Source organism: Mastigoproctus giganteus, chromosome 8 (genome assembly GCF_048544385.1).
Source record: "Mastigoproctus giganteus isolate SK-2022 chromosome 8, ASM4854438v1, whole genome shotgun sequence".
Taxonomy (NCBI): domain Eukaryota; kingdom Metazoa; phylum Arthropoda; class Arachnida; order Uropygi; family Thelyphonidae; genus Mastigoproctus; species Mastigoproctus giganteus.
In genome coordinates, this window is record NC_143582.1 from 200,486,816 (window position 1) to 200,514,061 (window position 27,246).

The following is a 27,246-nucleotide window of genomic DNA, read 5'->3' on the forward strand; positions in this document are numbered from 1 at the left end:
TTATTCAGGAAGGAGAATGATGTAGGTAAAGTAAACATTGGCAGTGAGCTGGATGATTTTGTAATAACTGAGAGGAAAGTGGAGGAGAGATTGTTGAGGATAAACATAAAAAAGGCACCTGGGGTGGATGGGATCTATCCAGTTATATTAAAGGAGGCAGCAAAGGAAGTATGCAAACCCCTAGCCATAATTATGAGAGCTTCTTTGGACTCAGGGGAGGTACCCATAGACTGGAGATGTGCAAATGTAACCCCAATTCACAAAGGAGGATCAAAGGCTGACACAAGTAATTATAGACCTGTTAGATTAACTTCTGTTCCAGGTAAATTAATGGAGGCACTGGTTAAAGAAGCACTGCAGGATCATCTAGACAAGAATTCAGTTATAGCTCAGACGCAGCATGGTTTTGTTAAGGGCAGGTCTTGCCTGACCAATTTGATTGGATACTATGATGTAGTCACAAAAGAACTGGATGCAGGGAATAACTTTGATATTATATATTTGGATCTTAGAAAGGCTTTTGATACTGTTGCACATGGAAGACTGCTGCACAAATTGGAGCAGTGTGGCATTGGAGGCAAATTGCTGCTATGGATAAGGGGATGGTTGAGTGGCAGAAGACAGAGAGTGGTAATCAATGGACACTGCTCAACGTGGACTAATGTTATTAGTGGAGTTCCTCAAGGTTCAGTGTTGGGTCCATTGTTGTTTTCGGTGTTTATGAATGATATTGATGATGGGATATCAAGTTTAATGTCTAAGTTTGCAGATGATACAAAGGTTGGCAGGGTCGTTAAGGACACTACTGACGCTATGCTGCTGCAACAGGATCTGGAAAGGTTGAACAGATGGGCTGAGAGGTGGCAAATGAAGTTTAACATTGACAAATGTAAAGTACTACATATGGGTAACAGTAACCCCAGAGCAATGTATCAACTCTGCGGTACTACACTGACAAATGTAAAGTACTACATATGGGTAACAGTAACCCCAGAGCAATGTATCAACTCTGCGGTACTACACTGACAGTGGTGGAGAATGAAAAGGACCTGGGGGTAATTGTGCAGGCAGATATGAAGTTCTCTGAGCAGTGCAGACGAGCTGCAAGAGTAGCTCATGGTGTCTTTTCAATGATATACAGGACTTTTTCTAGCAGGGATAAGGAGGTGATTATTCCCTTGTATAAGGCAATGGTTAGGCCACATCTTGAGTACTGTATACAGGTCTGGAGGCCTCATTTCAAGAAGGATGTAGAGCTGCTGGAACGGGTACAGAGAAGGGCAACAAGATTAGTAAATGGAACAAAGGGTTGCTCTTACGAAGAAAGGCTTAAGTTTTGCAAATTACAGAGTCTGGAGACTAGGCACCGGCGAGATGATCTGATAGAGGTGTATAAGGCTTTGAATGGTTTGAGCATGCTCAATGCCAATGGGATTCTTCATCTTTCTCAGAATAATCACCTCAGAGGGCATAAATTCAAATTGAGGAAGGACGGATGTCGGATAGATGTGCGGAAATTTGCCTTTGGCCAGCGGGTGGTTGGTTGGTGGAACCGACTTCCATCACTTGTTGTTGAAGTTGATAGCCTAAACAAATTTAAAGCTCAACTGGACAGGTATTTCGAACGAACGGAGGGGTGAAATGGGAGAGGGTTTTTTTTTTTTTTTTTTTGGCTGATGCTGAATAAGCTTGCTTTCTTGCATCATATGCCTCTACTAATGCTAATGCTAATGCTAATGCTAATGCAATGCCTCAAATTCATCAAATTTATTTACCAAACTCCTAGCATTGGTGTACACGCAAGTATTAGCATTAGCATTAGCATTAGCATTGGTAGAGGCATATGATGCAAGAAAGCAAGCTTATGCAGCATCAGTCAAAAAAAAAAAAAAAGAAAAAAAACCCAAATTTCACTTCACCCCTCCGTTCGTTCGAAATACCTGTCCAGCTGAGCCTTAAATTTATTTAGGCTATCAACTTCCACAACAAGGGATGGAAGTCTGTTCCACCAACCAACTACCCGCTGGCTAAAGGCAAACTTCCGCACATCTATCCTACACTTGTCTTTCCTCAATTTGAATTTATGCCTTCTCAGGTGATTGTTCTGAGCAAGAGGCAGTGTCCCATCAGCATTGAGCATGCTCAAACCATTCAAGACGTTGTACACCTCTATCAGATCACCTCGCCGGTGCCTAGTCTCCAGACACTGTAATTTGCAAAACTTAAGCCTTTCTTTGTAAGAGCAACCCTTCGTTCCGTTCACTAATCTTGTTGCCCTTCTCTGTACTCGTTCCAGCAGCTCTACATCCTTCTTGAAATGAGACCTCCAGACCTGTATACAGTACTCAAGGTGCGGCCTGACCATTCCCTTATACAAGGGAATAATCACCTCCCTATCCCTGGTAGAAAAATTTCTGTATATCATTGATAAGACACCATGAGCTACTCTTGCAGCCCGGCTGCACTGCTCAGAGAACTTCATATCTGCCTGCACAATTACCTCCAGGTTCTTTTCATTTTCTACCACTGTCAGTGTAGTACCACAGAGTTGATACGTTGCTCTGGGGCTGCTCTTTCCCATATGTAGTAATTTACATTTGTCAATGTTAAACTTCAAATGTTATACATGCACCTGTGCTTTTTCTTAGCTACCCTAACGCAACCCATGTGTTTACTTGTACCACAATGACTCCCAGCTCTGAATTTTCCTGCATCTTGTTTTGCAGGCTTCTGCTGATTCCAATAGAAGCAGTGCAAGAATTACTTTTACCTCTGCCAGTGGCTACTGTTAATCTGTTAGTCCTTGTATCCCCAAGCTAGCAGTTTTCCGACCCACCTAACACTGCCTTGATAGCATCAGCAAATATTCTTGAACCCTTTCTATTTAAGTGGGTTTGTTCCATCTCTGTAGTAGCAGTCCCTTCTGTTAACAAGTACAGATTAGGCTGAAAAAAATTCTACCCCCTTGAGCCTTGCACAGTCTTTCCAGGGCCGAATTGATCGACAAGGCTCTCATCATATACTCCCTCCTATCGTGTCTGGGCAGAATTGCAGACACTGTCGAATTCAACCCTAATTTACGGCTTTTTTTTCAACAATGACCTGTACTTGTTGAGTAATTCTGCCGGTCTCCTACTCTTAATATCATTAGTTAATATCACTACTCTTAATATCATTTATTTTACTTTACCGTGTAGGAAATTTCAACGTTTGTTTCAAAAGAAAAAAAAGGTCTCGAAGAGATCTAGTGAGTCAACAAATGCCCATAATCCGAAGGAATAAATAAAGCCGAAAAACATGGGAAACTAAGTTGAACATATTCTAAAAAAAACTGGATTCAGATGATAAATATAGTGTAAATTCATTTACACTATACTGTACTTAATGATTTTTTGAGCGATTTGGAAATCCAGCATATCGCAAACTACTGTTGTAAATACCGTATACAGATGTATTCCTTAATTTTAAGGTAAGATTTCTTGCATTTTATTGAACATATACTATACAGTATTTTATTTCGTAATTTCTTGCATTTTATTGAACATATACCATACAGTATTTTATTTCGTAATTTATATTTAAAGCTCGAAATGCTCCTGTTCCATTTAATATTGTTATACGGTGAAATAGCGCCTTAAAATTTGCAGAAGCACTGGTGACACCAACCATTTAAATTTACCGGTATTTACAGTATACATGTATGTATTCTATGGATAAATTATGCCGCTTAACCATTTAATTTATTTACAGTATTCTTTGGATAAATGATGCCCGCCTAACGTATATTCACTTAGCACTCTGTTTTTATGGCCCCAGTGATGAGCGCTAAGCGGAAGACGTTTTTAGGAAGGGTAATTTTTTTTATTTTTATTTTGCAAATACAGTAATCTTTTATATTAAATTATTTTTTTCTGGTTGTTTCGGTGCTTCAAATCAATACCTATAGGTGTCGTATTGTTGAAATGTGTAGAACGAAAACAGAATGGTGCGATACTCCAAAAATATTTTTTTGTGCGCGATTATTATTATTTAAATATAAAAGTCTAACTTTCAGCACAACTGAAACAACTAACTGAATTCAGTAGAAAGTTCCCAGCCATTTTTTTGTTCTACGACCGTTTTTGTTCCATGTAAGCTGATCCAGTCATAATATCAGTATTAGAATTAATGTTGGCATAATTATGTATAGAAGCAAAGTTTATGTAGCAAGCTTTAAAAAAAAAAATTTTTTTTTTACAAAAAAAAAAATTCAACGCCAGATGTATCGGGTGTATGCTTTTATTTATTTTATCTGTGATATCTATATGAAATATAGATATCCGGTAGTTGGTAAACTGGTTAGTTAATAAAGATAATATATATCGAGTACTTTGTCAATCAGGTAGTTCGCTGAACGTGTGTGTGCAATAAATTATATTATGGTAGTTTGAATTCCGTGTTATATGGTAAAATGTTACATGACTACGACTAGTGAATCATTTCCCATCATTAAACCAACGATTAGTTACTGCCTGAAGTCTGTCAGGTGTAGGGATATTGAAAATATATAGGAAACAAGACAATCATAGGAATCCCAACCACAGAGCTCACCCCAGTTACCAAAAGCCTGCAATGTAGTGGAAATAAACTACCCCTTACCTTGAAATAAAAATATGGATAGGGCGATTAATTGGGCTTTCACGAAGGAGATTAGGCAAGCAAAGGCTTAATGTCGAAGTTTGCAGATGATACAAAGGTTGGCAGGGTTGTTAATGACAGTAATGGCAGTGTGCTACTGCAACAGGATCTAGATAATTTGGGCAGATGGGCTAAGAAGTGGCAACTGAAGTTTAACCTTGACAAATGCAAAGTACTGCATATGGGTAGAAATAATCCCAGAGAAACGTACCAACTGTGTGGTACTACACTTAAGGTGGTAGAAAATGAAAAAGACCTGGGAGTAATTGTGCAGGCAGATATGAAGTTTTCTGAGCAATGCAGACAGGCTGCCAGGGCAGGTCATTTGGTTTTGTCAATGGTGTATAGGAATTTTGCTAGCAGGGAAAAGGAGGTGATTATCCCTCTGTATAAGGCAATGGTCAGGCCACGCCTTGAGTACTGCGTACAGGTCTTGGGGCCTCATTTTAGGAAGGATGTAGATTTGCTTGAGCGTGTACAGAGAAGGGCAACAAGATTGGTGAGGGGAATGAAGGGATCCTCTTACCAAGAGAGGCTTAAGTTCTGCAACTTGCAGTGGCTGGAGACTAGGCACCAGCGCACTGATCTGATTGATGTGTATAAGGCCTTGAATGGGTTGAGCACGCTGAATTCTGATGGGATCCTTCCACTTGTTCAGATTACGAACCTAAGGGGTCATAAATTCCAATTAAGGAAAGACAGATGTAGAATAGATGTGCGGAAATTTGCCTTTAGCCAGCGGGTGGTTAATTGCTGGAACAAACTTCGATCTGTCGTTGTGGAAGTTGATAGGTTGAATAAATTTAAGGAGGAACTGGACAGGCATTTGGAGGGAATGGTGTGATTTTTTTTTTTTTTTTTTTTTTGGCTGATGCTGCATAAGCTCATACACATGCTTTCTTGCATCACATGCCACTACTACTACGAGAAATCTTTGGCAAAGGATGCTAAGAAAAACAGCAAGGACTTCTTTACTTATATAAACTGTAAAAGGAGGGGATGAATCAGATTGTCCACTTGATATTGATGGTTCAACTGTTGCGAACCTGCTCAGAAAGCTGATAATCTGAATGAGTATTTTGCATCTACATTCATACATGAGGAGTTATTAAGGGAGGAAAATGCTGGAGGTTTATCAAACTGTAACAGGGTGCTTAATGATTTTTTAATAACTTAGAGCAAAGTGGAGCAGAAATTGTTGAAGTTAAACATAAGAAAGGCACCTGGGGTGGATGGGACCTATCCAGCAGGTAGTCGTCGACTTACGACCGTGTTAGGTTCCGACCGACCGACCGGTTGTAAAACAATCTGGATGTAAGTCGGACCAGTTTAGGTAAATCAGACATTGTGTACAACACAATTGGTTTACTATTTACAAAAATAAAAAATATTATGAAAAAGATATCAAATACCTAAAAAATATTTTATCTTAAAGAACTAAACAAAACACATGTAGAAAATAGATAAGAAATATTTTACTGACCACTCGTGCTTGGCTGTGGGTCATCAATGCCGCCACTTGATGTAGTGGGAGTTGTTTTTCTCATAAATATATTGATTTTTGTGTGAATTGTTTGTTTCCTTTTCTGCTCATAAATTTCACGGTATGGCCGAAAAGCATCTTGTACCATTCGTTCAATCCCTGCAAATCGTTAGATGTTTGGGTCCATTTCCTCAAAATGTGTAAGAAGTTTATTTAGTAGAGAAAAACCTTCAGATAACCCTCTAGTGGTGAATTTTCTTTCTGATTCTTCCTCATCTTCTTTTTTCTCTTCTTCTATCCTTTCATCTTCAGCCATTCTTTCTTCTTCCAAAGCGATTAGTTCTTCATTCATAAGTTCTCCAGATTCTTGCTCTAGCAGCTCCTCAACATTTTCCACTTCAATCTCTGAAGACAGTCCATTTGCCAGTGTTACAATATTTTCCGTAACCATTTCAAGTTCGTGTTTACTATCAAATTCATCAATAGTATTAACAAAACACTGGACACAATTTTTCCAGATTCCATTCATGCATTTCTTTGTCACAGCCTCCCATGCGGCCGCAATATTTTTGATGCAGTTATAAATATCGTACTGTTTCCAAAACTCTCGCAAAGATAGTTCTGGGTCGGCATCTGTTGCGGCTATAGCTTGGGCGAAAGTGGTTTGAAGATAGTGTGCCTTAAATGTGGCAATCGCCCCTTGGTCCATAGGTTGAAAGAGTGGAGTTGTATTTGGTGGCAAATAAACAACTTTTACATCTGGATGGAGGCGGTCTAGGTGAGGTGGATAGCCAGGTGCATTATCTAATATTAATACAATTTTGAAAGGAATTTCTTTCTCGAAGCAATATTCACGAACTTGAGGTACAAAACAATTTAGAAACCAGTCTTCAAACATTGTTTGAGTCATCCAGGCTTTTCGGTTTGAATGGAAGTATACAGGCAGAGTGTGCTTGTTTACATTCTTGAATTCACGGGGATTTTCAGAATGATAAATTAAAAAAGGCTTCAGTTTAAAACCTGCGATGTTCCCACCAAAGAGCAAAGTCAGCCCATCTTTAAGTGCCTAAAAACCAGACATGCTTTTGGCTTCTTGGTGAATGTAAGTGCGTTCTGGCATCCTTTTCCTCAACAATCCAGTCTCATCCACGTTGAAAAGCTGCTCTGGTTGATACCCTCCTTCCGTAATTATTTCATCCAGACTTTTAACAAACTCTGGAGCTCCCTCCACATCTGCACTTGCTGATTCTCCAGTGACTCGAACCCTGTGAAGGTTGAATCTTCTTTTGAATCTTTTGAACCATCCTGTACTTGCTGTAAATGTCTGAGTGTAATCTTTTCCGGTGCGTTTCTTCAGCATCTGAAAGAGACTTCTAGCCTTCGACTGCACTGTAAGAAGGCTTAAGGGTGTTCTCTTCTGTATCTGATCTTCCATCCAAAGAAACAATTTTTCCATTACATGGATGGGCCCTGTATGTTGTTTTGTTATCACTGTTGCTCGCACGGGTGCCGAACCTTTAACACCTTCACGAATCCTTTCTTTGTCTTTCAAAATCGTCAACACTGTAGAATGAGATAACTTAAAATCGCGTGCGTTCGCGTTCACCTTCTTTCCTTCTTCATGCTGCTTGATCACTTTCAATTTTGTGTCTAAATCAGTGGCCTTTCTCTTGACAGGTCTAAGAGTAGACAAAGGCACTTTCCTCTTGGTTGACATGTTTAGGGGTTTTAAAAAAATGCTAATTGTAACACAAATATAACTGAACCAAAAATAGTGAATGTAATATGTATGCAAACAGAGACCGAGACGCATGAATCATGACATACATACATCGGTAAGATGTTTTGTTCGACTGTGATGGCAAATCTGACTAAACGGATTAAGACCAGCTTATTTGCACCAAACACACACGTTACTGGGCAGTGGGCTGACGCTACATGCATAGCCGTTCTCATAGGCTTTGGGGACCACACAGATAGGGCGTGTGAGTGTGGTAGAAAAATCTGAGAGCACTGCATTGAAAGAGGGGATTGACGTGCGTATAGCATTCTTCCTAGCAACAATCGTGTATGTATGCTCAGTTCAACAAACTCTGGTGCTCCTTCCACATCTGCAAGTGCAGATGTGGAAGGAGCTCCAGAGTTTGTTGATAAAATAAGGACCCAGTCCTTATTTTGCCCCATGGATTACTATTATTATTATTTTGATATTCTTGAAAAATTTCACAAATTCTTGACATACCAGAGCAGCATATATTTTTGTAGTTTGATTATTTATGCATACATGTTAACTGTGCTGCTTTATGTTCTTGCTGACAAAAAATCGGGTCTTAGTTTTTAGGGTGGCATAAAAAAAATTTAATACAACAGAATCTGTGCCAGGAATTGTCAGAAGGTCTGCTAAATTATAGACCCTAGACCAGTGTTTCTCAATCTGTGTGCCGCAGAAACTGCAAATTAGAAAAAAATTAATTGAAACAAAAAATTTGTTTATTTATGCTGTGCCAATCTTGAGCGCCTTGGTGGTCAATGTCACATCATGTCTTCTTTCCTAGTACTTGATCTGTTCACCTATACTACACAAATTTTAAATGTATTATTAAATATACCCAACAGAAATAACTTCTTGTTTGTGAATTGAGTATAGTAGTGATTGTAGTGTGCTGCAAAATTTTAGCATCTTTAATAGTGTGCCACAGCAACGAAAAGCTTGAGAAACACTGCTTTAGATAATTGTTTAATATGTTTTGGGCATAAATTCAGCCACAAATTTATAGTAATTTTGTTGATGTTTTCCACAATCATTTGAGAATAAAAATTTGAGTACAGGGCTAAAAAAATTAACCCTTATAAATTTATAGTGCAATCTGTAGATCTAAAAGTATGTATAATAAGTAAACCTGTATTAGTATTGGCAAAATGATGCAAGGTAGCAAAGCTTTTGCAATATTAGGCAAAAAAAAAATTTTGTCCAATTTGCCCATCACTTCTATTAATTTGTCAAAACCTTCGTCAAATTTATTCTGACTACTCACTTTCACAACACTAGGTGGAACTTTATTCGAACACTCTGGCTACATGCAAAGTAAAGGTTCCATCGCCGCTTTGTTTACTCGTCCTTTCATGTGTACATATTCAAGGTTTGATTAAAAAGTCCAGTGAATGTTACAAAAAATTTTTTATTCAGTGATAAATGTCTACATTATTAATATGTTGTTGGTTTTACTGTGCAATGGCAGCTAAAGGTCATTATGCACCACATTGTTAATATCCTTCAATATAATCTCTTTCTGCAGTATACTTGTTCCATCATGCCTGCTACTAATGAAAATATTTTTGGATGTTTTCTTTTGGTGGTCTTTTGTTTGATTGAGTTTCTTGAATTGACTCAAATTGTGTTTATGTCCTATTTTAATTTTGGAGAATATTGAAAAGCTGCATGATACCAAATCAAGTAACTAAGGTGAGTGCAGAACAACAGGAATGTTTTAGTTTTTTTTTTGGTTAAAAATTGACAGAAGGCAAGTGATAAGCAACATGGTACATTATTATGGTGAAGGAACTACCCATTTTGCCACTTTGTGGGTTGTTTATAGTGAATTGCATCTCCCAACCATTTTAGAACTTATTCATAATAGGCCACATTAACAGTGATGCTTCACGGAATGAATTCTGATAACACCATCCTTTCATCAAAAAATGCAGTCGGCATGTGATTTTGACTGCATATTATCAAGGCCAAAAAAAAAAAACTTTTTTTTTGGCCTTGATAATATTTTCCATTGAGAGCATATACTTAGGACTCATCACCTCTTATAATTTTTGTCAAAAATGCAAAGTCTGACAGCTTGCTGAAACAACTTAGATCAAATGAATATGCAATACATCTCAAATGAGTGTATGCAGATCAAACTTGGCATGTACTCGCCTTATGCCCATATCCTCAGTCAAAATGGCCTCAACCAGAACAAATGAAAGGGATGTCTCCTTTGAAAATTCTCAAATGGTCAGTTGTTAATTTGATCCAAAGATGGTGTGGACTGTCGATTTTTTTATCATTTTAGGCTGATGATGGGTGATTACTTCTTTCTTCCTCTTTGGATGAAACATTTGAAACTACTGGAAATTTTGTTTTGTCATATATAATCATTTCCATTAACTGTAATGAGCATTTTACATGTTTCTGTGGAATACTTTCTAGCTTTACAATAAAATATAATGTTCATATGTTGTTACTGCTATGCATTCAATAATTATAAGATCATTCACTGAACCTTTTCATCGAACCATGTATGTTTTTCACATAAGGGGCCAAAGGAGCGTGCCTGCCAACACAATATCATCAAATTGTCTTTACACATACAGATTCTCTTGAAACTACACACATGATATCATCTGTCAACTGTATTTACAAGAAATAATAGTCATTTTTATAATTAGTTTAAAAAATCAGCATAGGAGGATGTGGCCCATTTGACAAAATTGAGGACTTACACAAACTGAAAGTGAAGAAATTCCCCACAATTTGGATCCAGCTTGATGAAACTAAATCAAATAATGAATCATAGACATATGGCATTTGATTTTTGATATTTGATTACATATGATGTAATTAAATAATGAACCACAGATATATGATTTCTGTCAGACATGATACCATCATGTAACAGAAGTCATATGTCTGTGGTTGACCATTTCTCTAGTACCACCCTTGTGGATTGGAGAGATATTAGTACTTCTGTCTAAAGGGATTACCCCTGATTCCAATCATGATTTCATAATTAATCCATAACTAATGGTTTGATATATTTATTTACCACCTCCTTTATTATAACTCAGTTTACATGTAATGCATTCAAAAAGTTCCTGGATTCACATGCTGGTATTTAAATGGTTTGCACTATGGCTATAAGGTTTTATGTGGCATTGGCACTGACCTTGGTGCGTATGCGTGCCAAGTGGGAACTGGCTCAACCATTTCACTCGTGTGTCACAGCTGACTGATTGTGGAATGTTTCAGTTTGAAGTGCTTGCTAACATCAAGTTCTTTAAACTGGAAAAGTGCCACAGAGACGCTGCAGTCATTACAGAAAGTTTATGGAGATGATGCTTTGAAGAAAATAGCAGTTTACAAGTAGTTTGATCAGTTTAAAAACAAATAGGAAACACCGGAAGATGATCCTTGCAATATGGATGCCCTCTGGCCTTGCAAAATGATGAAAATGTAACAAAAATGGTGAATAACTGTTGTTGAGATTGCTCATGAAAAGTTGGACTCTGTAGGCACATTACATGTAATCCAGATGCAAGATTTAGGGATGTTTTGTGCGTATGCAAAGTTTATTCCATGCTTGCTGTTGGGCAATCAAATGGACTACAGGAAAGCCATTGCAGGCGATTTGTTTGAAAAATCTGCACAGAATCTGAGCTTCCTAAGAAAAGTGGTCACTGGGGATGAGAGTTCAGTGTTTGCCTATGAAACTGAGACTAAGTTGGAATCATCTGAATCGCACACAAAATTGTCCCCAAGGCCCAAGAAGTCTTATGCAACAAAATCCGATGCAAAAGCCATGCTGATTGTTTTTTTTTTTTTTTTTTTGATAAACTTTTGAAAAAGTTTATGCGCAAGTTCCTTGTTCCTATGCACAAGTTCTTTGTTATGGTCATGTGATTCAGATATCGTTATATATTGTAGTTAAGTTTTCGGGTAGGGTAGAAGGGAGCTGGATTACTTTTATTTGCAGCTATTAATAAAGTTTTTAAACTTTGTCATTTATAAAATACTACGTCATTAAAACATCAAAAGAAAATTTTACCTGTATTGCTATTTTATTTTTCTCCTTATCCTATTTAAGAATATAAAGTTACTTTCTCTCTCTCTTCTTTGTGTTTTAGGAAGAATGGCTATAGAAATTGAAAAGTTCGAAATAACAGACTGGGATATAGAAAATGAATTCAATCCTGACAGGGTAAAGAGAAAGCTAACCAAGAAGCAGCAAATTTATGGTAATTTGAATTTTATTTATTTATTTACAAATTATATGTATTGTAGGGCAAGCTTTAATGTATTTATATGTGTGTATGTGCAGCATATAAATTGAAATTAAACATAATTGTTGGAATGCTGAAGAATAAAAGAAGTTGTATCCATGACTATACAAATGTTTTTACAGTGGTTTTCAGATTATGGTAAAAGAAGTTATAATGAGGAGTAAAAATTCAGTTTAATAGAATGACACTTGAAAATTAAGTAGAAGCTAACTGAAAATAAGTTACAATCTTGCATTAATTACATGGATTGAAAGGGATACAAAAATGTAATCTTGATTCAGTATGAAAGGCTGAAGGACATAGTTAGAATGCATGGATGAACAATTGTGAAGTAAACAAACTATATTGCATTGGGCAGACATATGTCCAATTGAAAATTATTTTAAAAAAAAACTGAATTAACAATTACATACAAATAGATCAAATTTTTCAGAATTCTGGTTGCCTCTTAAGTGGTGACTAACATAAAAATATCACAGCCCTCTGAAGTGGTACAACAAAGAATCCAAGATATTCTTCATTCTGATACTCAATGGATAGATCTCCTAGTTTCTGAGCTACAGACATTCTTAAATAATTCTAACTGTGCCAATTGTGAGTCAAGTGCATTGACTCACAATTGGCAAAGTCCAGTTGATCTGTAAAAATTAAATTCTCTATTTGTACCTTCACACTGATGAAGTTGGTAACTCTGGATATATTCTACTGTGTCAGGTAAGATGGCAGTGATCATCCATGAACCAAATAGAGAATAGCGGATGAAGAATGGCTGACTCTTTGTAACACTAGGTAATACTAGCTGGTTGGTGGCTAATTAGCAGGTTCAGTACCAGCACTTTGCTCTTTGATGGAGTGCAAGCCAGATTTGGTTTTGAGAGCATCTCTTCTGTCATGCAGTACTAGTTATGTATTTTGAGATTAGGTAGGTATCATTGAAAAAAAGTCAGATTCTTGATGCATTTTCATATGAAAGTGTATGGAATCATACATTTTAGGAAGAGACGTATTTAGTGGTGATGTTTTAATTATATAATGGTGTGGACTAGAACAATGTGCTAAACAATTCTGTATGGATCTCCATATATTCCCTTGAAGAACTCTTACAACTATAAGGTACTGATATATATGCCCTTTTGCAGGAGAAGTTGGTACCTTTCTTTTAATGGACAGTAATTTATGTACCCATAAAGCTCTCCTTGTGAACCAGTGCCTTCAGTAGTTTCCTGAGTATAGTCTATATGGAATGGTCGGCTAGATCCTCAGACCTCATTCTAGTAGAACATTTCTGGGATGATCTGGACAAAACAGATTTTCCAGTCAGAAACCTGAGCTTGTATTAGCCATTATGCAAGAATGGGAATTTGATAATACTTTCAGGACTAATTATGTCTGGATGTTATGCCTGCATTGACTACCCAGAGACCACACACTTTTGATAAAATATCTTTCTGTGGATTGTTGAAGCACTATATTTGGATGTTTCTAAAGTTTTTTGTACAACTCTATAGTTTCTGCTAAAAATTTATCTAGTGTTTACATTATTAAGCATATCAAAATGAATGTCTCACTAATGGTTTTTTTCTAATTCTTATAAAAGGTTTTGGAGTTATGTTTTTGTTTGTTCCTTACCTTTTAAACAGAATTGTATTTTCACTATCTCAAAAATCACAAGGTTTAAGTTATTTAGAGTATAAGTGGTTTGAGTTATTTTAATTAAACTAAAGAATGCTTTATTTTTAGGGATTTGGGCTGATGAAGAAAGTGATGAAGAGGAACGGCCAAGTTTTGGTGGAAAAGGAAAAAGAGATTTTAGTGCTCCAATCAGTTTCATTAGTGGAGGGTTTAAACAAAGTGCACAAAAAGAAAAAGAAAAGAAAGATTCAGATACAGATACCAAGGTAGAATATTAATTATTTAAACTGACTCACTGTAAATAAATGATGAAATGAATTTAGTATGTAACATAATGTATATGTTTCTCCTTTAAAAATATAAAATTAGTACTAATAATTCATATTAAATTAGATGCTTTGTGTTATGTCATTAAAACATTCTTTGGACTGAAAATAAAATGGTTCTGTAGAAATTATTTTTCCATACAAATTATCATATTTAATGATTTTTCAGTCATTGTTTTCTTCCTCTGTTAACTATTTTTCCTTTGTTTCTTCTCAAAATTCCATCATCTAGGAAATAGGTGATGCATCATTAGAAATCTTATCATGGGGAGTAGAGTTTGTTATTAAGCAAGGTTAAACAAATCGATTTTTAATTATGTAAGTATATATTTAAATCAGAAGGTTGACTGGAATGAATACATCCTACAGCAAGTCAGGATGTATTCATTTCAGTCTTTCTTTCTAATTTTCTGTTTCAGTCTATACAGAACAAGGAACTGGAGCCATTTAAATTGAAACAGCTGTTTCAGCCATAAGCATTAACAAGGCACAGGCCAAACATTGAAAACTGTTATTATCATCAGCCTGCAAAGCCAATGTTTTTCTCATAGCCAGCTCTATGAGAAAAACAGGACTTTGCAGGCCAGTGGCAGATTCAGAAAAAAAATGACAGGGGGCCACCATTTTGGACCTTGAACAAATATAACACTCAAACATCACCCTGGGGCAAAGTGTGGAAACGGTAGGTCAGTGTGACACAGTTTTTTTTTTTTTTTTTTTTTTCACTTTTCTGCTGTACTAGGCCCCTCCAAAAAAAAAAATTGTCATAATCCAATTAATCCAAAATTAAATAGAGAGATAAAAAAAAATAATCAAAATATATATTAAAAATAAGAAAAAATAGTAGAAAAGCTAACATCAGTGGCAGCAGAAAAGCACAATCCACTACATGTTGCTTATAAGCTAAAATAGGATATTTGTCAGCAGCATGGCAAACCAGTAGAGTGAAAAAGAACTCAACCAAATAAAATAACAATTACAATAACAGAAAAATATAGCGGGGGGATAAAGAAGAAGAGGTTAGTGTTGAAGCAACGTTCCTAAAATAATTTAGAAAATTAAGCCAATTAAAAGAAATTTAGCGGCGTCCCTCATAGGCACCCGTTTCCGAATTATGTGAAATCTCACTAAGGTGGAAACGTGGGCTAACAACATTACGTCACCAAATAAATTTGATGGATGTCTCACTAATGGTTAAATAATAATTAATAAAATGAAATGAAATAAAATAGACTTACCATTATGTCCCATCTCGACAGAGGACCACGAGGCCAATAATAGTCAGGGAATCACTGCATTTCGAACGCTAAACAAATCCATGTAACGACGGAAAGATACTAAGATCAAACTGCCGATGCAATAGATTTGCATAGTGGTGGTCCTTATGCAGTGAAAAATAATAAAACAGAAAGCCTAGTACTCGCATGGCCAAACCACACCACTGACAAAACAATAGTTGAACTGAAAATATAGAGAAACAAATTAGGCTATAGTTCAACTATTGTTTTGTCAGTGGTGTGGTTTGGCCATGCGAGTACTAGGCTTTTATAGGCCCTGGTTGATGATGTTCTGTTGAAGGCCCTGGTTGAGAAGATTGCCTTTTTTTGAAGAAAGGATCAAGTGTTGATTGCCTGGATTTCTTCCTCCTTTCTTTAAGAATTTCAAAATAAGGGCTCAGGGTTGATATGACACCCCTTTTAACTGTGGCACTCCTCTCTCAGCCGTGATCAATGTCATAGAGCTCATTAATGAGGGACTCTACACTTGCAAGGATCCATTGTAGATCACTGGTTTTCATAATTTTTAGAGGAGAGTCTTCTTCCTGCTGTTGGCCAAGTTCTGCAGCTAACTCTTCAAGGTCTTCATTTGAAAGTCTCTGCATGACTTTTCAAGAGCTCAGTTACATCTTCAACTGTAACTTCTTCTAACCCTGCCTCTTGTGCCAGCCTGCTGATGTCTTCTACAACATTCTGTTGTGACTCGAATCCTCTGAAGTCATGCATTAGATCTGGGAGAAGTTTACGCCACACTCTATTTAGACAATTGACAGCCACTTCTTGCCAGGCTGTGTTAATGTGATTGATGCCTCCCCCCCCCTTTTTTTTGCTGATGCTGCATAGGCTTGCTTTCTTGCATCATATGCCTATGCTAATGCTAAGACATCAAACGACTGCTAGTATTCTCTGATGGTAATGTTGGACATGTCCAAAGCTTTCACCATTTCTGTAAATGTTTGCCGTAGGTAATAAGCTTTAAAGGTGGCTATTATCCCCTGGTCCATGGGTTGCAAAACTGATGTTGTATTAGGGGACGTTCTGATTTCACCCAGATTTGTAGGATATCCAGGGGCATTGTCCAAAAGAAGAATAGCCTTGGTTGATAAATTTTTGTCATTGCAGAATTTGAGAACAGTAGGGCAAAAATAACTGGTGTACCAATCCAAGAAGATGTCCTGTGTCACCCAAGCCTTCTTGTTTGTATTCCAGTACACAGGCAACATAGGCACCTCCGTAGCCAGGTGGGCAGGAGCAGCAGTGTGTAGCACACGCTTCTTGATTAGACTAGGGTTTGAGCCCGTGACCACCAAATACGGAGGATGCGGAAAGGTCAGGGAATGACCACCGCATATCACCGGAGCAATATGGCCTTAGTTGCTAATGCTCCTAAAAACCAAATAACAAACAAAAAAACACAGGCAACATGTCTTTGTTTAAGCCTTTCATAACACATGGGGTTTCTAAATGGTACACCAACATTGGCTTCAATTTTAAATTGCCTGACACATTTGCTCCCAACAAAGGTGTCAGTCTGTCTTTTGATGCTTTAAATCCAGGAGCAGACTTTTCTTCATGGGCAATGAAGGTTCTTGAGGGCAACTTTTTCCAATAAAGGCCCGTTTCATCAACATTGAAGATGAGATCTGAAGGGTAATCACCCTCCTATACTATGATCTGAAACTCTGCAGGTAATGTAGCAGCCACCTCAACATCTGCACTTGCTGCCTCACTGGTAATTTTCACACTTCTGCATATGGTTCTTGCTTTAAATCTTATGAACCAGCCCCTTTCTAGCCAAAAATATTTCATTGCACTGACCTCCTTTCTTCTTTAAGTCTTCAAAAATTGACTTAGCCTTTTTAGTTATTACAGCTTGGGTCAAGGGAATGTTTTTTTTTGGTCAAATCATCTACCCAAAGTGTCAGAAATTGCTCCATTTTTTCCAAAGGCTTACTTCTGCTGTAACTAACTTGTGTAGCACTTTGCATCAATTGTTTTATTTTATCAGCATTCTTCATAATCATAGTAACAGTCGATGGAGGCATATTCATAGCCTCCATCGACTGTTACTACAATTATGAAGTTACACATTAGGGTGGCTTTCACCAGCTTCCATCCTCCGAATAACCCCCATCTTATTTTCCAATTTTGATAGATTTACGTGCCTCTTTCATTTGCACTAGTATTTATTGAACTTCTTTTACCAGACATGGCATCTCTTTATTCTATTAAATTAAAAAATCTATAACACGATTGGCAAAAACTGCACACTGCTATCACTATTATTAATTATTATTTAATTTATTAATAGCACAATTAATAAAAAATGTTAGCGTAATAAATTTCCAACACGAGTACATGGAGTAAACAACAACCAACTGAATGCTTCACCGCAAGGACCTTTACCTCCCGCTTCCACGAGTGGTGCTACTTTGAGGGTGAGAAGCTTTCTTGTCTCTGATACGGATGCGCTAATTGCTGATTAGCTCAGATTTTCCTTGATCACATGAACAGTGAATAGTGCATGATTCATAGTACAGTATGATGCCTATAAATTTTGTCTGACGATTTAAACTTTCAGTTTATAAAAAAATTGCAAAAATAAATAAATAACAATAAAAATGGCCTTGTGGTTAGTGACTGGTGCTATTGCGAATCAGTGCAAATCGGACCGGTGCAAAACGAGGGCTACCTGTATTAGTATTTTTAATGGTTAGTATTCTTACTAATACCAGTAGTACCGTGCATGGGTTAAAAAAGATAAAGGCTGGGAGGAGGGAATGCCGGGAACTTTTCTCTGGAGACTAAGCATGGATTTCATCACTTCAAGCCTCAGTAAGCAAAATGGTGGTATACATTGGTTAATTAGAGTAGTTACACATGATTAATTAAGCTTTATAACAACTGTTTTTATTCTTAAAAAAGTAGCTTGTATTTAACATCCAAATTTAGATTCCCAAAATTATTTATTTAATGCCGACCGGGCTAGCCGGGTAGGTAAAGTGCCTGCCTGGCAACCCAAAGGTCGCGGGTTCGATTCCTGCCTCGGGCTGGATATCACGATGGTGCCGAACCAACCGGTTGGTTGGATATCCCGGCCACGATACACGAAGGAAGCAAGAAAGAACTGGTTCCTTCGTGTATTGATCACATCATACGAAATAAATAAATAAATTTATTTAATTTTAAATTTGTTGAGGGAAACTAAAGTCAAGCATAGTGTGGCCAACTGCTGAAAGCTAGGCTGAGCAGTTTCATTGATCCCTAATTATAATCATAGTTAACATCTATAAAGTTGCTTTAAGCATGACTGTGGCCAGGTCAGCATGCATGCACCCTGAAGTAATCACGCCTTATGTTTGAGTCCATGTGGTGCCACAAACTATAGTAAAATTCTTAGGCAATAGATGCATTTCTGTGTTGTGTTTTTCTATTTTGCTATGTTAGGGATCTATATTCCTTCCAGTGATGACTTGTGTTTTGCTGACTTTAGAAAGAACATCATTATCTCTGAATCTGTGTAAAATTACTAATTAGTAATTTTTGGTTTTATTGATACACTTTATTGAGATTCATATGTATCATTTATTCTGTTTAACTTTTTCAAATCTGTCATCTATAATTTTAGCTATTAGCTGTTTTTTTTTATTTGTGCTCACAATTTGAGGACATTGAAAGGCAAGTATTTGAGAGGAAATATTTATGGTAATGGAAAATTCACTTTTAAGCCGAAAATTATGAGATTCAGTTATGGGAATATTTGTTAAGATAGAATAGTGCATTTAGTATAGGCAACCCCCGTATAACATGGTACTTCTACAACACAGTTTCGTTCTAGCACAATTGATAAATTGCGGCAATCCTCGCACAACACGGTACTTATAAAGCACGATTCCAACCATTCCAACCTTAAAATCTTTGACTTACCTTTATGACAGCATTAAGAACATCTCCATCCCAGCAATAAGCGACCACATCAGCTTAACAGCCACCAATACACTCAGGTTTTAAATACAAATAAAAAGTTTTAAAAGATCCTATAGCACCTCCAAGCAAGAAGCAGCAGCAAAGTCCTCAAGAAAGATGCAATGATTCATATATCCAAAACAGACAAAGGCAGTGTTTCAGTCCTTCAAAATCAGAATTTCAGATTACTGCCTGAAAGTCCTTGAGCATATAGTGGATAAAAATGTCTACAAGACCATTAACAAAGATCCCACAAGCTCCTTAGAGGTGAAGATAAAGGAAAACTTGCCTCACTCCTAGGTCAACACAAGATAGATGATGACCTCTTTGATAGACTTAATAAAATAAAAGACGCTTAACCTCAATAGACTTCTCTATTTGCAAATGTCAAAGTTCATAAACCAGGTTTCTTAAAGACCAATAGTAAATGGAAGACTTCACCAAAGTTAACAAGCTTCCAGACTGCTTTCCTTGCAGAAATTTTACTTCCAGACTGCTCTCCAACATAGTTGCCAGCTAAGAATGTGGCTGTTGGGATGTGTTGGAGAGTAGTTTGGAAATTCAGACAGCAATTTGTTGCTTGGGTGAAGTTTGTGCAGGGCTCATGGGGTAGAAATTTTCTCAGCTTGGTCTGTGCTTCTTAACAGGAGAGAGATTGCTTCTACAAGGGATGGGATAGACTGGGTGCAGGATATTTGCTGATGCTATTAAGGCAGTGTTAGGTGGGTCGGAAAACTGCTAGCTTGGGGGGATTCACAGACTAATAGATTAACAGTAGCCGCAGTCAGAGGTGGAAATGATTCTTGCACTGCTTCTATTGGAATGAGCAACAGCCTGGAAAACAAGATGCAGGATATTTCAGAGACTGCTGTGAGTCATTACGGTACAAGTAAACACATGGGTTGTGTTAGGGTAGCTAAGAATAGGAACAGGTGCATGTATACTTGCATGTACACCAATGCTAGAAGTATAGTAAATAAATTTAATGAATTTGAAGTGTTGGTTAAGACATTTAAGGCAGATATTGTTGGGATATCAGAGATGTGGTGCCACTCGGATATAAGGGATGCAGAATTGGAATTTGGGAAGTACAATATGTACAGAAAGGATAGACAGGATAGGAAGGGAGGAGGGTTATGTTGTTAGTTAAGAAACATAAAATCTAAGGAAGTGCATCCAGTTGGCATAGATAGACAGTGCAATGTTGCACTGTCTTATATATTAAGAATTTCATGCATTAAGAATTTACAGATAAAGGAACCACTAGGTGGCAGTGATTACAGTGTACTGATATGGGATTTACTTAGAGATGTAACTACCATGAGGGTTTTTGCTTTCTAAAATGTGACTACAGTGGTCTCAGAGATTTTTTAGATTCTCTGCAGTGGGACCAACTGATGATGTTACCAACAGCAAATTCTAAATGGGAAGCATTCAAGGAAGTAATTTTGGAAACTACTGAGTTTTTTGTTCCAACTAAGAAATACTGCTCCAGGTTTAGGCCCAAATCGATGTCAGATGAAATAATGAGACTCATGGCAGAGAATAAAAATGCATGTGATGCGCATAAATTGACACAGTGACACAAGCCTATGGTAGATACAAGCTAGTCTGTAATCAAGTCACAAAGGAAGTTAGGCAAGCAAAGGCAGATTATGAAAAACTTTTGGCAAAGGATGCATAGAAAAACAGCAAAGACTTCTTTACTTATATAAACGTTAAAAGGAAGGGGATGAATCAGATTTGTCCACTTGATATCAATGGTTTGACTGTAGGTCATTCTCTGATAGCTGCCGAACTAAATGAGTATTTTGCATCTAATTCACACATGAGGAATTATTCAAGGAGGAGAGGGCCAGATGTTTATCAAACTCTAACAGGGAGTTAAATGATTTTGTAATAACTGAGAGCAAAGTGGAGGAGAAATTATTGAAGTTAAACATAAGAAAGGCACCTGAGGTAGATGGGATCTATCCAGTTATATAAAAGGAGGTGGCAAAGACAGTAAGCAACCCTTGGCCATAATTATGAGAGCATCCTTGGACTCGTGGAAAGTTCCCATGGACTGGAGATGTGGAAATGTATCGCTAATTCACAAAGGGGGATGAAAGGGTGATATGAATAATTACAGACCTGTTAGTTTGACTTCTGTTCCAGAGAAAATAATGGAGTCACTGGTTAAACAAGCATTGCAGGATCATCTAGACAAGAACAGCAGTAATAATTCAGACACAGCACAGGTTTGTCAAGGGAAAATCTGGTCTGTCCAATTTGATTGGATACTATGATGTGGTCATAAAGGAACTGGATGCAAAAAATAATTTTGATATCATATACTTGGATTTCAGGAAAGCTTTTGATATTGTTTCACATGGAAGACTACTGTACAAATTGGAGCAGTATGGCATTAAGGGCAAGTTGCTACAATGGATAAAAGGATGGTTAAGTGGGAGAAGACAGAATGTGGTAATCAATGGGTACTGCTCTATGTGTACTAATGTTATTAATGGTATCCCTCAGGTTCGGTTTTGGGCCTATTGTTGTTTTGTATATTTATCAATGATATTGATGAAGATATATCAAGCTTAATGTCAAAGTTTGTTGATGATGCAAAGGTTGGCAGGGTTGTTAATAACAGTAATAACAGTATGCTGCTGCAACAGGATCTGGAAAAGTTGGGTAGATGGGAGCTGACCAGGCTAGTCAGGTGGGTAAAGTGCCTGTCTGGCAATCCAAAGGTTGTGGGTTCGAATCCCGCCTCGGGCTTGGATCAAAGTACTGCAAAAACCTTGGGAGGTACATTATGGCCACAGAAGCCGATGCGCCAACGACTAGCAAAAAAAAAAAAAAAAAAAGTAGATGGGCTGAGAAGTGACAACTGAAGTTTAACATTGACAAATGCAAAGTACTGCATATAGGTAGCTGTAATTCCAGAGAAATGTACCAACTGGGCGGTGTTACACTCAGGGTAGTGGAGAATGAGAGACCTGGGGGTAATTGTGCAGTCAGATATGAAGTTTTCTGAGCAGTGCAGACAGGCTGCCAGAGTAGGTCATGGGATCTTGTCAATGATATACAGGAATTTTGTGAGCAGGGATAAGGAGGTGATTATCTCCTTATATAAGGCACTGGTCAGGCCACACCTTGAGTACTGCTGACTGGTCTGGAAGCCTTATTTTAGGAAGGATGTAGAGTTGCTAGAACGAGTACAGAGAAGTGCAACAAGACTGGTGAAGGGAACAAAGGGATGCTCTTATGAAGAAAGGCTTAAGTTCTAGAGACTAGGCACCTGCGAGGTGATCTGATTGAGGTGTATAAGGCCAAGAATGGATTGAGTAGGCTCAATGTTGATGAGATTCTTCCTCTTGCTCAGATTACAAACCTGAGGGGGGGCATAGATTCAAACTGAGGAAAGACAGTTGTAGAATAGATGTGCAGAAGTTTGCCTTTAGCCAGCCGGTAGTTGATTGCTGGAACAAACTTCTATCTGTTGTTGTGGAAGTTGATTGCTTAAATAAATTCAAACAGAACTAGACAAACATTTGGAATGAATGGATCAGTGAAATGGGAAGGGTTTTTTTTTTTTTTTTTTGCTGTAAGCTTGCTTTCTTGCATCATGTGCCTCTACTAATGCTAATGATGAAGTCTTCCGTTTACTACCTGCAGAAGCTGTTTGCAGACTCCAGGATTTGGTCTCTCAACCAGATGACCACCTAGTATCCTTCAAATGAGCCAATGCATACTTGCATCCCATTACCTGGACAAGAAGTTACATTTCAGTTTCCCCAAACCCATAAAGACTTTAGACTTTCTGAATCTTGTTAATCTACTTGTAGAATTATACTTCAATTTCGAGGTCTCCTTCTTCTGTTAAATTTGAGGTCTCAGCATGGGAAACTCTGTCTTCTCTCCTAACAGCAATTCAGCAAATCTTCATTAGTCACCCAGAAAAAATATTCCCCAACCAGCAACCTTTAAAACTTAAAATCTGGATGACTGGATGAGATGTGTCAACTGTATTCTCATTTGAAACCATAGCAAAGACCATCATGCCAACTTCTACTGGGATCTCAACAGTTTCCATCACAGAATCATCTTCAATATGGACTGGAAGAGAACAAGCAGTTACCATTTCTAGTTATACTTCTAACTAGAATTTAAAATGAATTATACAGGACAGTTTACAGAAAACCCACAGACTTGGATGCATTCTGAACTTCAAACCTTTTCATCAGATCATACATTAGTAGAGCCCTAACATTACAAGCCCTCCAGCAGAAAATTGAACCCATCAAATCAATGACCAAAAAGAATGAATATCTACCAGATATCATCAAAGACCAGATTGTTGATAAAACCATCAACAACTTCAATGAGAATAAAGAGAAATTGAAACCTCCATCTCATTATGCAGCAGTATCATCATAGCAAAAGCAGGTAAGGCCTGTAACATAACCACTTTATACGTAGACACCCCATCCTTAAAATAAAGGCTCTCCAAGTATAGAAAAACAGCCATCTAACTCCAGAGGTTCAGTCTACTTTCTGCAATGCTCCTGCAATTCATTATACATTCATTAATCCTATAGAAGATTAGAAATAAAAATGAAAAAACATAGGATATTCACTTTGGAAGAATCAACAAATCAGAAACTGCAGCACACACCATTATCTACAGAAGTAACCTTTAGCAAGTGCTTCAGGCAATCAGCAATCAAAAACAAAGAGTCTCTTCAACATGGCATACTATTTTTATTCCAGACAGAAATCTTAGGAAAACTTAGAGGACAACCTTAGACAAGAAGATTCCATTTCCTGTAACAAGCAGCCAGTATCAGATTCATAAGTTAACTCTTTAGTATTCAAGCTTCCCTTCTCTCTGTCTCTCCTACAATTCCTTCTCAATCACTCCCCTTTTTCCTATGTCTCTCCACATCCCTTAACTCATAATTCATTACCATTGGCTGTCACCCAGATTTTCTTTATCTTCAAAATTTTAATTTCCTCCTGGCTTTGCCTAGGATCTTTGTTCCTACCCTTTATTTTGTAATCTTTAATCAGTTACTCAGATCCCAGTTACAATCGCTTCTTTTTCGGTTTTCCGATTGTTACCTTAATTTTGTTCAAATTTTAGAATAATTTCTGAAGAAAAATATTTCTTCAGAAATTATTGTGATTGAATGCACTACTTAATCTATAATTTTGGTATATCTTTAGGCAGCTAAATAATTCCACTTATCAAGTTATCTGTTGATAAGAAAGTTAAAGCTTCTAGTCACAAGATTTTTATTAACTTAATACTTAAAAGTTTGATTTTAACAAATTTTGAAAAAAAGATTTTAGCTAAACAAATTATCTAAAGTCAATCACAAAAAATGTGATTGATTTTAAATAATAAACATAATTTTTTATTTATTTATTTATTATTTTTTTTTTTTTTAGGGATTTTCAAGTGATGATGATGAGGGTTCCAGTTCTCGGTCATCATTTAGCTCGCAGAAGGGGAGAAGTCAGCAGAAAACTGGCTTCAGTGGAAGTACTAAAGCCAACATGGCAGGACTACGAAGTGGAATGGCAGATAGGACGTATGTAAAGATAGGCCACTCCTAATTGAGAATGATTTATATTTAAATTCTATATTTTGCCTGTATATACATGCAGATTGGCATAACAGATAATTATGAGAACTTAGCATTTTATTCAGTAATATAGTAAAATTTATTAACTTTTTATATTAAGTTTCTGTGTGCCTCTGGTCTGCAGTTCACTGATAGTTCCAAAAAGATGGATTGGATAAAAGTATTTTTAATATACAGAGTGCCCCAAAAGTCATGGATTATATGAGAAATGTTATTACTTGACAAGTAATGTTTTGTATTAGTTATAGCTGATTATAGCTGATTTTCAAATAATGCCACTTACTTCTAAACATTTCTTGTTTATAATAGATTGTGCTAACAGAAAAGCCCAATAAACTGGAAAGTGCAAATTGTTTTTATTGTTGGGACCTCCAGAAATGTGTTTTAGAAAAATATCACGAAGACTTTCAAAATTGATTCTTATAATTGAATATATTATAATGATGAAAGTGTAATGCAATTTCCATTATAAAAATGACCTTTTAGAGAGATAAATAGCTTAGTTATTAGCAAAAGTTTCAACTTCTGAGGTCTTGGAATGAATTACCAAAAAAAAAAACAATGTGTTATTTGGTTCACATTATGATATTTTCATGATATCTCCAATTATTCCTACGGGATGCAAAATATGTTTCCACAATTTTTTTAAGTTTGCAGTGGCTGGCAAAAACTTACGTAAAGTCGTGTATTACGTAAGCCGGGGAGTGCCTATAATTAGAAACAATTAAAACAATTTATTATAATCGAAATTCTTTCCTCCAGCATTAGTTTTCCTTCCATCGTGTCAAAATTAAACCTGAAACAGGGGAAGATCAGCAATTAGAAACAATTTATTATATTACTCCTATAGTGTGGCCCTCTGTATGTTTTTGATTAGTAAACTATTTAGGTAAATTTTACATGAATATCTGTATATGAACGTGCGATTTATAAGTAGGCTGAAAGAATTTTATTTTCTTGTAGTAAAAAGCTATGTTATTAAAAAGGTTGAGAAATGCTGGTATAGAATACCTCCTGCCTCTTCCTGAATTCTCCTGTCATAACTCCAGCTGTTTTTAATTTTCTAGTTGTATGTATTCAACTAGTAAGGATGTGGAATCTTTTGATATTACCAGTGACCTCACACATCTTGTTCATTTATCAATTAGAATACCAGCCAATCATAACCTTATACCTATGACCCTTGATCTCTTTCTCACCAGCAGGCTTTCAACTTGTACAGTTAATAATAGCTGTCCTTTAGGCACCCTACATCACAACTTGATGATGGTTTCCTCATCAGTGAAGTCTCTTTCCTATGGCCATTCTCATATGATTTGGAATTACAATGGTGCCAATTGAAATGAACTGTATGATTTCTGTTCTCTAATCCTTGGTTGGACATATAAATATCCTAATCCTAATGTCACTCACATTGTGTCACTGAAATTATTCCTGTAGAATTGATATTTTTTATTCCTCATTCCACCCTGAACTTTTCCTTTATCTAAACCATGATTATCAAAAAAATTTGTATAGAATTTTTTTTTGAAAAGTCAAAGAGGAAAATTTGCCTCTTATTCAAATAGCAGTTCAGTTTTCTAGTCTCTTGCCAGAACCAAGTATAGGAACCGGGTTACATTTTAAATATAACTGCACTGAAGCTTTTTTTTTTTTAATCAAACTGAAACTGTTCTGTTCATCCATACTTACACTCTGTTGTGTGTTGGTAATCCTTTTACATCTTCACAACTTCTGTTTTCATTAAAGCAAAAGCAGCAATAGTATCATAGTAGATTTGTAGCTGCTATGGTAAATGGAAGAAAGATGAAATGAAGACATCCCATTAAAAAATTCCTGTTGTTGCAGTTCTATTTCAGACAAATCTCATACCATCATCCAAGATTTCCTTGTTAGTGCTGTATTAAGCAGATTTACTTTTTCAGATGTTTGAAGCATATAACATTTTTTGACAACCTCTCACTATGAGTCTTGTTTCTTCAGTTCTATCCATATTAGCCCAAACAAGAACTGTAGCATGATTTTTCAAAAAATGTTTAAATTCCTAAAAATTTTTTAGAAAATATATATGAAGGAAGGTTATTCCAAAGAACAGAATTACATGATTGTAAACTCTTCCAGTTAAGTTGGAACTTTTCCAGTAATCAGGTGCATTTTGGTTTTCCATTGAGTTTAGTTTTCTTCTGATTTTTGGT

General features: G+C 36.7%; 1 protein-coding gene across 1 annotated transcript in view; it reads left to right on the plus strand.

Moving 5' to 3' along the window:
- The first annotated feature begins 4,065 nt into the window (after positions 1-4,065).
- The window catches only part of sip1 (septin interacting protein 1), a 125,846-nt gene continuing 102,665 nt past the window's right edge, over positions 4,066-27,246 (plus strand). The window contains exons 1-4 of the mRNA XM_090380029.1: positions 4,066-4,130; positions 12,056-12,166; positions 13,952-14,109; positions 24,855-24,997. Of these exons, the coding sequence (XP_090236155.1) occupies positions 12,061-12,166; positions 13,952-14,109; positions 24,855-24,997 (407 nt within the window). The 5' untranslated portion in view covers positions 4,066-4,130; positions 12,056-12,060. The remainder of the gene's footprint in view (positions 4,131-12,055; positions 12,167-13,951; positions 14,110-24,854; positions 24,998-27,246) is intronic.